Here is a 15,858-nt window from a genome sequence, read left to right on the forward strand (position 1 = left end):
TGAGTCCCAATAATGTTGCAGAAAGTAAGCAACGGAAAGAGAAAGGTAAACAAAGAAGCAAGTGGGAGAGGCTGAAGTGAGAGGACGAGAGGAAAAATTAAGGTTGAGGAAATAGAAGTCCAGCATGGAGGGAGAGGGAAAGGACTTCTAAGTGGATAGGGAGAGCGAGAGAAACCTGCTGCTAAGGGGGAAGAGCATAAAGTGGAGAGAAAAAGAGATGGAAATAACACTGTCCAACCAATCCAAAAAAGCAACAAAACAATTTGCATTTATTATAGCATCTTTAACATAGTAAAACATCTCCAGGCATTTCAAAAAGGCAACAAAAATGATACTGGCCCAAATGCAAGAGATATTAGGAGGATGACCAAAACTTTGAATTGAAAAGGTGATTTAGAAGGGAATTCCAGAGCGTGGGACCTCACCCTTGATTTTGAGGGACTGCCTATGAAGACTTGCTTCCACTCTGAGTTCTCAGGTGACTGTACAGTCCAATATGGGAATTACAGTCTCTGTCACAGCTGGGACAGACAGTGGTTGAAGGAAAGGTTGGGTGGGACTGGTTTGCCGCACGCTCCTTCCGCTGCCTGCGCTGGTTTTCTGCATGCTCTTGGCGACGAGACTTGGCGCTCTGCGCCCTCCCGGATGCTTTTCCTCCACTTAAGGTGGTCTTTGGCCAGAGACTCCCAGATGTCGGTTGGGATGTTGCACTTTATCAAGGAGGCTTTGAGGGTGTCCTTGAAATGTTTCCTCTGCCCACTTGCGGCTCACCTGCCATATAGGAGTTCCGAGTAGAGCGCTTGCTTTGGGAGTCTTGTCGGGCATGCGAACAATGTGGCCCGCCCAACGGAGCTGATCGAGTGTGGTCAGTGCTTTGATGCTGTGGATGTTGGCCTGATTGAGAACACTAATGTCCAAGCACCCAAAGCCCCACCCCACTGCTGGCCAAGAACGGGGAGGCAGTCAGGACCCGCTGGAAGGAGCACTTTGAAGATCTCCTTAATCGAGACTCTGCCTTTGACACGAGTGTCCTCGACTCCATCCTGCAGCATGTTACCCGCCACCACCTCAGCAAAACCTCAGCCCTGCACGAGGTAGATGAGGCCATCCGTTAGCTCAAGAACAAGGTATCTGGAGCGGATGGGATCCCCGCTGAGGCACTAAAGTATGGTGGAGAGACACTATTGGCACAAATGCATGACCTCATCTCTCTCTCTCTCATCTGGAAGAATGGGACCTAGGTGGCTGAAGGTATTACCATCAATGATGAAGCAAGGAGTGAAGGAGATGCCAAGAGGCAAGAGTCAAAGGAATGGAGTTTGGAGGGAGGGACAGCATTAAAGACAAGAATAAGCATTTTAAATTTGAGGCATTTGGGAGTGGGGGTTGCTGAGCAAGCCAGATGGTGCAGGATATGATTTTGGGCATCAGAGTTTTGGATGAACTTGAGTTTTATAGTGGCTGGCGTATAAAAGAAAAACTTGCATTTATTTCGTGCCTTTCATGATCTCCGGACTTCCCAAAGCACTTTGCAGCCAGTTGAGTGCTTTTTGAAGTTCAGTCACTGTAGTAATGTAGGAAATGCGGCAGCCAATTTGTGCACAGCAAGTTCCCACAAACAGCAATGTGATAATGACCAGACAATCTATTTTTTAATGATGATTGAGTGATAAATATTGACAAGGACACTGGGGATAAGTCCCCTGCTGTTCAAAATAATGCCATGGGATATTTTACTCCCCTGCTGTTCAAAATAATACCATGGGATCTTTTACGTCCACTTGAAAGCAGACAGGTCCTCGGTTTAACTTCTCATCCGAAAGATGACTCCTCCAACATTGCAGCATTTCCTCAGTACTGCACTGGAATGTCAGCCTAGATGTTTGTGCTCAAACCCACAAACTTCTGACTCAGGCAAGAGTGCTACCAACTGAGCCACATCTGTGAGCCAGTGAAGAAAGCATTGGAGTAACTGAATTTGGAAGAGATGGAAGTGTGTAAGAGGGGTTTCCCTAGCAGAAGAGCTGAGTAGGGTTGAAGGTGAGTGATGTTATGGAGGTGGAAGGAGGCAGTCTGTGATGGAGGATATGGGGTTTGGAAACTCAGCTGAGGAGTTGAATGAGCTTACAAAAAGTCTAATTCAGTATCAGGCAGTGGCCATAGAGGAGATGGAGTCACTGGCAAGGGAGCGTATAATTCTATCTAACTCTTAGGTGATTTAATCACAAATGATCTGTTTGCTGGTTATGAGAAACAGATCTGGCCAACTTTTTAAAAGGTTATATAGATCCAGTGAAGACCATATACATTTGTGAAACACAAACGAAATACTGCGGATGTTGGAAATTTGAAATAAAAACATAAAATGCTGGAAATACTCACCAGGTCAGGCAGTGGAGAGAGAAACTGAGTTAACGTTTCAAATTGATAACCTTTTGTCACAAAGGGATGAAGAATTTGGAGGAATGGCTGGAGGAGGTTAGAGATTGGAAGAGGGAGAATTTTAAATTTGAGCCATTGAGAGATGGGGAGTGAATGTATGTCAATGAGGATTGGGGTTGCTGAACAAGCCAGACTTGGTGCAGGATAGGATTTGGGCATCAGAGCTTTGAATGAACTTCACTTTCACTTTTGTGAGCTTTTTTTAGAATTTTACACAGGTACTTCACATAGGCTAATTTACAGGAGACTTTATAAAGCTAAGGTTTCCCCTTAAATTATCCAAAGTGCAGAATGATTGAATTATTGTAGTACCTGTGGTCTTTACCCACCATTACCTCATTACCAAACTATCATTTACTAAGACAGTCACTCATCTCATTTGTTATGGAAACCTTTTGTCTTTATGGTAGTGTGTACCATGGGGAATCACCTTTTAAAGCTAAAATCTATATGCTATTAGTATGAGTAATTTAAGATATACAAATTAACAGATCTTGGTGCTCTAATTATCCATTAATGAAACAACAGCACTAAAACAGCCTATTGCAAATCTTGAACTAAGACTCAATATAGATGGTAGGGAAGATGTTGCAGGTACTGTTTGTAGTACTGGTGGGTGGGTGGGTGGGCCGGGAAGTGATTTAGTATCATAAGAACATCAGAAATAGGAACAGGAGTAGGCCATATGGCCCCTCGAGGGACTGATCTGATCATGGACTCCGCTCCACTTCCCTGCCCACTCCCCTTATCCCCTTATCGTTTAAGAAACTGTCTATTTCTGTCTTAAATTTATTCAATGTCCCAGCTTCCACAGCTCTGAGGCAGCGAATTCCACAGATTTACAACCCTGTGAGAAGAAATTTCTCCTCATCTGTTTTAATTGGCGGCCCCTTATTCTAAGATCATGCCCTCTAGTTCTAGTCTCCCCTATCAGTGGAAACATCCTCTCTGCATCCACCTTGTCAAGCCCCCTCATAATCTTACACGTTTCGATAAGATCGCCCCTCATTCTTCTGAACAATGAGTAGAGGCCCAACCTACTCAACCTTTCCTCATAAGCCAACTCCCTCATCCCCAGAACCAACCTAGTGAACCTTCTCTGAACTGCTCCAAAGCAAGTATATCCTTTTGTAAATATGGAAACCAAAACTGCACAGTATTCCAAATGTGGCCTCACCAGAACCTTGTATAGCTGTAGTAAAACTTCCCTGCTTTTATACTCCATCCCCTTTGCAATAAAGGCCAAGATACCATTGGCCTTCCTGATCACTTGCTGCACCTGCATACTATCCTTTTGTATTTCATGCACAAGTACATCCGGTCCAGGGTGTCCTTGGAGATGGAGCACGCGGTGTCCACCGGTACGCTCGCGGCCTTCCGCGAGAGGTGGGCACCGGAGGGACTGGAGTGCATCATCACGCCCGGCAACCAAATTTTAATTTGATTTTACGTTTTAAAGTTTAATTTGTTTTAATTGCCGGTGCTTTTAGTGTCCCCCTCTCCTTTTATAGGGGGCACTGGAAAAAGGAAAAATTTGTTTTTAGTGCCCAAAAAAAAAAACCACAAAAAAACCCCAAAAAAACCAAAAAAGGGCCTTGTAAATGTCTTGTGTGTGTCATCCAGGTCGGGTGGCACGGATACATGTTTTATGTTTTGCAGGTTAACTCAAAAGAGTTTCATGCACAAGTACCCCCAGGTCCTGCTGTACTGCAGCACTTTGCAATCTTTCTTCATTTAAATAATAACTTGCTCTTTGATTTTTTTTCTGCTAAATTGCATGACCTCACACTTTCCATTATACTCCATCTGCTAAATTTTTGCCCACTCACTTAGCCTGTCTATATCCTTTTGCAGATTTTTTGTCTTCCTCACATTGCTTTTCCTCCCATCTTTGTATCATCAGCAAACTTGGCTTCGTTACACTAAGTCCCTTCTTCCAAGTCGTTAATATAGATTGTAAATAGTTGGGGTTCCAGTACTGATCCCTGCGGCACCCCCCTAGTTACTGGTTTCCAACCAGAAAATGAACCATTTATCCCGACTCTCTGTTCTCTGTTAGTTAGCCAATCCTCTATCCATGCTATTATCCCCAACCCTGTGAACTTTTATCTTGTGCAGTAACCTTTTATGTGACACCTTGACAAATGCCTTCTGGAAGTCCAAATACACCACATCCACTGGTTCTCTTTTATCCACCCTGTTCATTACATCCTCAAAGAACTCCAGCAAATTTGTCAAACATGACTTCCCCTTCATAAATCCATGCTGACTCTGCCTGACCAAATTTTGCTTTTCCAAATGTCTTGCTGCTGCTTCTTTAATAATGGACTCCAACATCTTCCCAACCACAGATGTTAGGCTAACTGATCTATAGTTTCCTGCTTTTTGTCTGCCTCTTTTTTTTTTTTTAAATAGGCGTGTTACATTTGCAGTTTTCCAATCTGCTGGGACCTCCCCAGAATCCAGGGAATTTTGGCAAATTACAACCAATGCATCCATAATCCCTGCCGCTACTTCTCTTGACCCTAGGATTTATCTGCCTTTAGTCCCATTATCTTACTGAGTACCACCTCCTTAGAGATTGTGTTAAGTTTCTCCCTGCCCCCCCCCCCCCCCCCCCCCCCCCCAGCCCCTAGACTATCCACTGTCGGTATATTGTTAGTGTCCTCTACCATAAAGACTGATACAAAATATTTGTTCAAAATTTCTGCCATCTCCATGTTTCCCATTGCTAATTCCCCGGTCTCGTCCTCTAAAGGACCAACATTTACTTTAGCCACTTTTTTCCTTTTTATATATACCCATAGAAACTCTTGCTATCTGTTTTTATATTTTGTGCTAGTTTACTTTCATAGTCTATCTTCCCTTTCTTCATTTTTTAAGTCATTCTTTGCTGGCTTTTAAAAGCTTCCCAGTCTTCTGTCCTTCCACAAATTTTGGCCACATTGTATGCCCTTGTTTTTAATTGGATACCGCCCTTTATTTCTTTCGTTAGCCTCAACTTGAGATAAAGATTAATGAGAACATTTATTGGATGGGTTCCAAGAGCATAGTCATACGTGGTCAAGGAGCAATGGGGCGGTGGATCCTTGTATGTTTAGAAAAGAGTTGTCCAGCACGGAGCTAGGTAATCCTGTGTTAAATTGCATTCTGCACAGTATATTTATTTAAATAGCATAGGCATCCTGAATGCTGGGGAAGCTGATTTGAGAATCTTGCTATCTGCTGAAAAGCCACATTCACAGCTGTTGCTGAGAAGTCTTTAAGTTAGCCATGGCTTTTGTACAAAAGGCTGGCACTGGGATTGGAAGGAGCAATATGATCTTATTGAATACTGGAGCAAGCTCGAGGGGCCGTATTGGCCTACTCCTGCTCCTAATTCTTGTGTAACAGTAGGGTCAAGACCCACGGTCGCGGCAGCAGTGACACAGGGGCTTGCGCTTGGGGATCATCAGAGGTTTGCGGAGAAAGATGATAGAGGTAGTAGGAACAGCAAGAGGATGGATTTGAGTAGTGGTGGTTGGCACTGTGATGCACAGCACTACCTTCCTTGGAGACACAACTGGGAAGATTTGATGGGAGATAAGAATGTGACAAACATAACAGGAATAGTTTAAGACTGACAGGCAGGTATGATAGGAATGTGTCAGGAGGAAGTAATTGTATTTTTTCCCACATTACAACAGTGACTACACCAAAGTACTTCATTGGCTGTAAAGCACTTTGAGATGTCTGGTGGTCGTGAAAGGCGCTATATAAATGCAAGTCTTTCTTTTACAGGAATACAAAATGCATGCTATAAGCAATACTTTCAATGTTATAGATTTTTAAACTTGGGCCAATAAAACATTCAATATCTCACGACACTGACAGTCTCAGTCTTGTGGCAAACCAGTGACAGTGTACCTTGTCTCCCAGGCACCTATGAAAGAGCTAAACAGGGACAAGCAGTCAGTTTAGAATGAATTTAAGGTTGGATTCACATGGAGAAATTCAGATTATGGCTCAACATTTGCTCCTAGTGGGGTTATTTATTATTGTGCTCTATCAAATAGTTGAAGTGTAGGCCACATCTAAGTTTATGAGAAGCCTGCATTATGCGCACTGGTGCAAATGTCATTGAAAGCAGTAGTGAAACAGTTGATTCATTTTGTTGAGAGTGTAGAAACACGGTTGTCCAACAACCCGCCAGATGGACCATGAACCCGGGAATGGAACCACGGATATTTACATGAGGTGGAGCCCGAGCTGGCATTTTGCCAAAGAATCCCTTGGTGTCTCGAAATCCACCAAAAAAGGCAAAATCACTGTTACGTTTATTGCTTGTCCTTGTTTAGATCCTTAGTTGGTGCTTGGGAGACATGGCACACTGGCACTGGTTCACGAATAGCCAGTGACTGTGAGCAGTTCGTTGACCTGAAAAGTTAACTCTCGTTTTTCTCTCGCTCTCCGCAGATGCTGCCTGACCTACTGAGTACTTCCAACAATAACTGTGTTTTTATTTCAAATTTCCAGCATCCGCAGTATTTTTACATTTGCATAATTAAAAAAAAAAGCAATGTCCTTCTCAGCAAAGTCATGCAAGAAAGATCTGCAGAGAGAGAGAGAAGCCAGAAGCCAGACTGAGAGAGACTTGCATTTATATAGGGTCTTTCACGACCAGCAGACGTCCCAAAGCGTCAAATACTTTTTGAACTGTTGCAATGTAGGAAACACGGCAGCTAATTGGCATGCATATGATATTGGCTAGGACACCAGGGATAACTCCCCTGTTCTTCAAAATAGTGTTGCGGGATCTTTTTAGTCTAGCTGAGAAAGCAGACGCGGCCTCGGTTTAATGTCTCATCCAAAATATGGCAGCTCTGGCAGTTTCAGTGCTCCCTCATGACTGCGCTGGAGTGTCAGTCTAGGTTTTTGTGCTCACGTCTCTGGAGTGGGACTATAAACCCACAGCCTTTTTACTCCGAGGCAACAGTGCTACCCACTGAGCCAGGGCTGCATGAGCCAGTGAAGAAAGCATTGGAGTAACTGAATCCGGAGGAGATGGAAGTACTGCGTTGGAGTGTCAGCCTAGATTTTTTTTTTGCGCCGGACTGGGATTTGAACTCTCAACCTTCTGCCTCCGAGGCGAGGGTGCTCTCCGCTGAGCCACTGGGGCATGACACCTGAAAACAGCAAGAGGTCGAATTTGCAACATCATCATCATCATCGGCAATCCCTCGAAATCAAGGAAGCCTTGCTTCCACTCTAAAATTGAGTTCTCAGGTGACTGTATAGTCCAATATGGGAATTACAGTCTCTGTCACAGGTGGGACAGTCGTTCAAGGAAAGGGTGGGTGGAGAGTCTGGTTTGCTGCACGCTCCTTCCGCTGTCTGCACTTGGTTCCTGCATGCTCTCGGCGACGAGACTCGAGGTGCTCAGCGCCCTCCCAGATGCACTTCCTCCACTTAGGGTGGTCTTTGGTCAGGGACTCCCACGTGTCAGTGGGGATGCTGCACTTTATCAGGGAGGCTTTGAAGGTGTCCTTGAAACGTTTCCTCTGCACCCCCTGGAACTCGCTTGCCGTGTAGGAGTTCCGAGCAGAGCATGCTTTGGGAGTCTCGTGTCGGGCATACAGACGATTATGGCTCGCGTCGGGCATACAGGCGACTATGGCTCGCCCAACGGAGCTGGTCGAGTGTGGTCAGTGCTTTGATGCTGGCTTGACCGAGAAACAAAAAAGAAACGCCAGAGGCTATTTTTTTTTAAACCTTTTTATTTGCAGTGCCGTCACAAAAAAAATGACACATGAAGCCAGTAGTGTTTTGCTTTTGAGGGAAAAAGAAGCGGAATGGAACGTCAGCCCGGGCAGGGGAGAGCGGGATGGAACGTTGTCCCGGGCAGGGGAGAGCGGGATGGAACGTTGGCCCGGGCAGGGGAGAGCGGGATGGAACAGTGGCCCGGGCAGGGGAGAGCGGGATGGAACGTTGTCCCGGGCAGGGGAGAGCGGGATGGAACGTTGTCCCGGGCAGGGGAGAGCGGGATGGAACGTTGGCCCGGGCAGGGGAGAGCGGCCAGTGCGCAGGCGCAGCAGCGCCCCCACCAGTCGGCTGCGAGCGGCGGATTTGGCGGGTTTTAGGAAAGTGCCAGAGCCCGAGCGGGAGCGAGAGCAAGACAGGCGTCAGGCCGGCTCCGAGATACACCGACAAGGGCAGCAGTCCCGCACCAGACCACACCACAGCGGTCCCCGGGGCTGCTTTATATATTTATATATATATATATATATATTTAGTTGTAAATTGGCCCACTTCAGGGCTGCAGCCTACTCCCAGGCCGCAGTAACCCCGAGCGTCCTCCCTGTGCGATTGACCATGGCTCAGCAGACCCTCTGGTAAGTGAGCGACCTCCCCCCCCCCTTAAAATCATCCCTCCTTTGGCTGGGTGTGCAAAAAAAAAAGCTTTCTCTCCTTTTTCTCTCTTCACAAATGCTGCCAGACCCGCTGAGTATTTCCAGCATTCAGTGTTTTACTTCAAATGTTTGCTTTGATTCCCCCATCTCTCTGTATTGAAATCCTGCTCTCCCTTCTCCCCCACTCCCCCTCCCCCCCTTTCACCTTCGCCCCATCTCCCAATAATGGGGGCACTGGAAGGTGGTGCTTTATTTCCCCCCTCTCTTCCCCCTCCCCAAACACTAAAACAGTTAACAGTAGATCTGGCAGGTTTTCAACGTGATTATAAAAGGTTCTGAGAGGATAAGCAGGGAAAGGTTGTTTCCTCCTGTTGGGGAATCCGTAACGAAGGTGCATAGACTCGGGATTGTTTCAGAAGGAGGAAGGGGCAAGTTGGATTTTTTTTTGTTGCCAGAAGGAAGAAAGGGGCAGATTGATTTAAAAAAAAAATTCACAGGATTATTAGATCCTGGAATGCTTTCCAACTAGCTTTGGGACACAGACTAGAACATTGTTTAATGGGAATTGGATGTATTTTAAAAGATATGGGAAAGGGCAGGGAAATTGTATTAAAGTTGATGAGGTTTTCCTGGGTCCCGGGCATATTTGGATGGCCTGATACTATAAATACAGAAAAATTGGATGGGGAGGAGTGCACGCTTGGAAGGGAACCCGCTGAATGTTTTTGTCCATTTAAATTAATGGATGGAAAATTGAGTGGGTTCCTTTTATAGGTGTCCGGTACGGCTCGTCTCTGAGTCAGAAGGTTGTGGGTTCAAGTCCTCCCGAGACTTGAGCACATAATCTAGGCTGACGCTCCAGTACAGTACACTGTCGGAGGTGGTGTCTTTCGGATGAGACATCTTCCCTCTCAGATGGACATAAAAGATCCCATGGCACTGTTAAGGCCAATATTTATCCATCAGCCAATACTTAAAAAACGATTATTTGGTCATTAATACATTGCTGTTTGTTGGACCGTTCTCTCTTTTTGATTAATTTGGATGATTAAATCATCAATCGGGAACCCTTAAAGCATAAGGGGCACAAGCAATGAGTTCCAAAGTGCAATAAAACTAACATAAAAATCTTTGCAAATTATAATTTTGTTCCTTGTATCCGCTATGTACTCCAGTCCCTCTGGTGCCCACCGGTTGTGGAAAGCCTCAAGTGTATCGTGGACACCGCATGCTCCCTCTCCAGGGACACCCAAGCACATAGGGCCTTGGTGTGCGCAAATTGACTGCTGCTTTTCCTACATTACAGCAATGACACTTCAAAAGTACTTAATTGGCTGTGAAGCATTTTGGGACGTCCTGAGGCCGTGAAAGGTGCTATATAAATGCAAGGTGTAGAATCGGGGAAAATCCACCCCAATTTATCTTGAGCTGAAAAGTTACCTCCAGCACAGGTACCAAAGGCTGAAAGGCCTCCTTCTGTATTATTGATTCTACGATTGTATATATTTCAAATTTATGTATTTGTTTAAAAAGGTTGACTATGGTGGAAATATATAGAGAATTTCAAGATACCTTTTTGGTTGCGAGCCTTCATCAGCAAGGTTTCGACATTTATAATTTTCCCTTTTGTCTCCAAATAATTTAACATTTCTAAGAGTGTTAGACAGTATTAGTGGCTTGCAATGTTTTGTGTATTTGATTTAATTGCTTGCAGAAAAGGTAACTTTGTGAAGAAATGTTTTAACAAATAATTGTTTGTTTGGAAGCACAAGATGTAAATTGATTTGCTTGTGACTGATGAAGAAAATGCTGTACTATATTATACATTTTTTTTTCCCCCAAACACATTCTCAAAAGTTAATTTTGCCTTAAGCTAGTGCTGACAACAAGAGCATGGTTTTTGTGCTGTCAGCTCCCAAATATACAAGCGTTGACCTCCAGAGTTCAGATAGCATCACAGGCATTTTTGTGGGGCTTACAATCTGCTGACAAATTAGACAGCACCTGTTCTTGTCGCAAAGTGTAATAGTTATAGAGCCAATTCTGTGGCTTGCTTCATGGCAGCTATTTCTACATCAGTTCCTGGGCCGAAATCTGCCTAGCATCTTCGCTCCCCTTTCTAAACTTTTAAAACATGATTTTAGAGACTGCTTGGTCTCTTGCTGTTGAGGGGAATTTTTAAAAATTCTATTGAGACATGATTTGTTCATGCATGTTCAAAAACAAATCTTCACCTTGCATATTGACCTTCAATGAGCCTAGAGGAAGAACGGTGCTAGAATTGAGCAAATCATAGAAATCAGGAATATGGAGACATTGGTCGAGTGTGGATCTCCAGGGATCCAATCAATAATGTAACATTGGAAAAGACTGATGGTTTAATCCTGAATTATGCTACCTGTTCTACAACAGCTCTTGACTAAGGAGACAATTGGTGGTGGAACTCATTGCTGGCAATACTGTGGACCTAGGTCCTGATCCAACTCTGGCAGATGAGTTTTGTTTGTAGTGCAGAGACCAGTACTTGTCTTCCTTGTGTCTGCTCTTTCAGGCTCAGTTCATGTGTGCAAAATACAGATGCATCAAATAATTGACGCATAAAGTATGCCATTGGCCTTTGTTCAAATAATAAAATGGTTTCCCGAATCGCACAATGCAATCACCAGTTCCTGATGAGTACCCCCTTCCATAAGAGATGAGAGGATGGAGGGTGGGGGAGACACCATTAATACAACTGGTTCAAACAAACTCCAACTGCTTCACACAAACTTAAACTGCATGTATGAGTTGGAATATAATTTTGTCCTGACTGTCAATAAAGCACTGCATGTCCTATGGTGCCCACGGAAGGTTTGAAGCAAGTGGGTGAGCACCACATGATTCCACTCCCAAGGTCACCCGAGTACACACACGATATTGGCCTCTCCTCATCTTTGTCTCCGCTGCTTTGAATGTGCGTTTGGTTGCTTTTGGCTCTATTCCCCGGTCCTAGGACTTCAGTGCCCTACATGTTTTCTCCCAGATTATTTGTATTTATCCTATTGAAATCTAATTTATTGGGTATTTAGATAACACATTTATAATTTACAATTATTGTTGATCGGGGTGTTTACATAATTTATATTCTATGTATCTAAATAAAAAGATTTTGTCCATTTATTGGCCATCATCTCCCACAGATCTGATTCATCTTTGCTAAGCATGTGAAAATCGATGCATTCTCACTTGCTACCAAAGCCCAATGCTTGAATTTCTAGCCCAACTGCCAGAGGAGCTAAACCCCTGCCTTCCTGCTCTCTCTAAGCCCGAGTCCCAGCCCCTGGCTTCCTACTTTCTTCTAGTACTAAACTCCAGTTCCCCACTTCAACATACCGCTGACCCTCATTGCCTCCCAACCTTGATCTTGGTTGGCCCCCTTGCACGAAGGTGACAAGTCGACAGTCACAGCAATTATCTCGGCAGTTTGCGCTATCAGAAGTTTGGAGCCCTGAGCCTGCCTCCCAGTCTGCATGGCAAATAAAAGGAAAAGAAGAAAGTGAAAGATGTACAGAAAGTGAGATGTGAATACATAGAAAAAAGCACCATATAATAGGAAAGAAAGTGAGAGATGTACTGAAATGAGGAGGCAGGGACAAGGATTGATTTGCACAAAGGGAGGAGACAGTAAGAAAAAGTCACACAGATGATAAAGGAAAGTGTATGTGAGAAGAACACAGATGAAAAAAGGAGTCAGAAAGAGAGCACTACAAACAGAAAGACAGATTGTGAGGCAGAAAGAATTGATGGTGGACGGCAAAGTGACCTGAAACATTAACCCTATGTTTCTCCCTCTGCCTGACCTGTTGATTGTTTCCAGTATTTTCTGTTTTTATTCCAGTTTTTTTTTAACCAGCTTTCCAGACTTAATCTCAAGACTGTCCAAGAATTGCATATGGGCTGAGTGTTTGTGTGTTGCAGAGCTGATGCTAGTTTGGCTGCTGAGTCTGAGTATGACTCTGCAGGAAAATTCATGAGTACAGTCAGGAACAGATATAAAAAAGAAAGACTTGCATTTCTATAGCACCTTTCACGACCACTGGATGTCCCAAAGTGCTTTACAGCCAATGAAGAACTTTTTGAAGTGTAGTCATTGTTGTAATGTAGGAAATGCAGCAGCCAATTTGCGCACAGCAAGCTCCCACAAACAGCAATGTGATAATATCAGATAATCCGTTTTAATGTTGTTGATTGAGAGATAAATATTGGCCAGACACCGGGGAATAACTCCTCTGCTGTTCTTCAAAATAGTGTCATAAGATCTTTTACATCCACCTGACGGGGCAGATAGAGCCTCAATTTAATGTCCTACCCGAAAGACGGAACCTCCGACAGTATAGCATTCCCTCAGCATTGCACTGAAGTGTCAACCTGGATTTTTGTGCTCAAGGCTCTGGAGTGGGACCTGAACCCACAACCTTCTGACTTGGAGGCGAGGGTGCTACCAACTGAATCACAGCTGGAATGGAAATGCATTGAAAGTTTTGAATTAGTGCCGTGAACTATTTTCATCCAGTTTCTGCTGGTACTTTGACATGTGATAAACTGAGAATACCACTTGGCTGTTAAACTATACTTAGTACTTTGTGAACTTTGACAAAACTTGCATGAAAAACTAGGAATTATTTTTTTTTAAATCATCACATAAGAGGGGTCCTCATGCAATCCATGATTGCTGGTCTGAGGAGAGAGTTAACTACTTTGGGCCATGTTAATAATAAAAAAAGAGATAACTATCTTTCAAGTTGATCATAGGATATCAGAAGAGACTCAAAACTTTCTTAAACCTGTTTATTGCACTGATTATATTGACCCGACTGCTGTTTCCGCTGTAAGTCAAATGCTCGGTGTGCTTACTTGAACGGTGACCTATTTTATCTACACCATGATGGACTATGCTTTCTTTTTCTATGTATATATATATATATAGTGACGAATTGGATGAATTCTCGCAGGATTTGGATTTTGATGTTCCAGACCACAAAGATGCCAATAAACTGTACAAAGTCAAATGGACTTCGGAAGAGGTATCTGCTCTGAAACCAAATTACTTATTTTTAATGTTCTTCCTTTTTAAAAAAAAAATATACTTAGGATTGTGAAATGGATACGATTTCAATGTCTGATATCACATCGAATGGCAGTGGCATTGTCATGATAGAATGAAGCACCTTTTTGAGTTGGCATTTAAATATGAAATGCAATGGATGCACAGAACTCCAGAGCATCTTTCACCATTGATACCCTGTGTGTTTATGAAAAAAAAATTCAACTCTTGTATAGTATTGGATCAATATTATTAAAACCATTCTAAAAAAAGTTCTCTCCTAATTTGCAATTAAAACATCTTCATAGCCACCCTGGGCAGGAAGAGATACTGTTCTAATATTTTAGGAAGTCGAACCTTTTATCTTTCCTTTCAGGACTTGCTGATTCATGTCATGTTGGTTATTCACTGAAATATCCCTGCACTAGTTTTTAATGAGAAAGTGGAAATGCGTTCTTTCAGTGCGAACAATGTGCAGGTTGCACCTTTTTAATGAGTGAAAGCAGGAGCAGCACCCACTTCTTATGGTGGGTTTGCACTAAGGATTCTGATGCAAAGGGAAATCAAGAATCTCTAAGGAACTGCTATTTCAAAATATGGACATCAATCTGTACGTTACAGACATGTGTTGTGGAATCCATCACCAGTAAAAGTGGCAAGGGTGACCTGGGTGTCTGCTGAACGTGAACTATTTTTCATATGAGGGTATTGCACTTATTTGGTCACTGCTATGTGTAACCAATCAAGCATGTGGTTGTATCCTTTCGTAATCTCAAGAGACTGTTGAAGAAAGGTTGACACATTAATCAAATTCATTCAATCTAAATAACCACAGCAGCTGTTTGCCTGATGATTTTCAATTTCACTGAAGCGTGCGGCAGAGCAGCAACGGATTAAAAAAAATAACATAGAAACATAGAAAATAGGTGCAAGGGTAAGCCATACGGCCCTTTGAGCCTGCACCACCATTCAATATGATCATGGTTGATCATGCAACTTCAGTACCCCATTCCTGCTTTCTCTCAATACCCCTTGATCCCTTTAGCCATAAGGGCCACATCTAACTCCCTTTTGAATATATCTAACGAACTGGCCTCAACAACTTTCTGTGGTAGAGAATTCCACAGGTTCACAATTCTGAGTTAAGAAGTTTCTCCTCATCTCGGTCCTACATGGCTTACCCCTTTATCCTTAGACTGTGACCCCCTGGTTCTGGACTTCCTCAACATTGGGAACATTCTTCCTGCATCTAACCTGTCCAATCCCATCAGAATTTTGTATGTTTCTATGACATTCCCTCTCATTCTTCTAAATTCCAATGAATATAAGCCTAGTCGATCCAGTCTTTCTTCATATGTCAGTCCTGCCATCCCAGGAATCTGTCTGGTGAACCTTTGCTGCACTCCCTCAATAGCAAGAATGTCCTTCCTCAGATTAGGAGACCAAAACTGCACACAATACTCAAGGTGTGGTCTCACCAAGGCCCTGTACAACTGCAGTAAGACCTCGCTGCTCCTATACTCAAATCCCCTCGCTATGAAGGCCAGCATGCCATTTGCTTTCTTTACTGCTTGCTGTACCTGCATGCTTAACTTCAATGACTGATGTGCCATGACACCCAGATCTCGTTGCACCTCCCCTTTTACTAATCTGTCACTATTCAGATAATCTGCCTTCCTGTTTTTGCCACAAAAGTGGATAACCTCACACTTATCCATATTATACTGCGTCTGCCATGCATTTGCCCATTCACTTAACCTGTCCAAGTCCCCCTGTAGCCTCCTAGCATCTTCCTCACAGCTTGCACTACCACCCAGCTTAGTGTCATCTACAAACTTCCTTCGTCTAAATCATTAATGTATATTGTAAATAGTTGGGGTCCCAGCACTGAACCCTGCGGCACCCCACTAGTCACTGCCTGCCATTCTGAAAAGGACCCGTTTA

At 43.6% G+C, this 15,858-nt stretch overlaps 1 protein-coding gene across 1 annotated transcript in view; it reads left to right on the forward strand.

Moving 5' to 3' along the window:
• Nucleotides 1-8,548: 8,548 nt before the first annotated feature.
• The window catches only part of mybl2b (v-myb avian myeloblastosis viral oncogene homolog-like 2b), a 50,708-nt gene continuing 43,398 nt past the window's right edge, over nt 8,549-15,858 (forward strand). Inside the window, exons 1-2 of the mRNA XM_070894897.1 lie at nt 8,549-8,813; nt 13,798-13,894. Coding sequence (XP_070750998.1) covers nt 8,794-8,813; nt 13,798-13,894 — 117 coding nt within the window. The 5' untranslated portion in view covers nt 8,549-8,793. The remainder of the gene's footprint in view (nt 8,814-13,797; nt 13,895-15,858) is intronic.

This window comes from Pristiophorus japonicus, chromosome 12 (assembly GCF_044704955.1).
Source record: "Pristiophorus japonicus isolate sPriJap1 chromosome 12, sPriJap1.hap1, whole genome shotgun sequence".
NCBI lineage: Eukaryota > Metazoa > Chordata > Chondrichthyes > Pristiophoridae > Pristiophorus > Pristiophorus japonicus.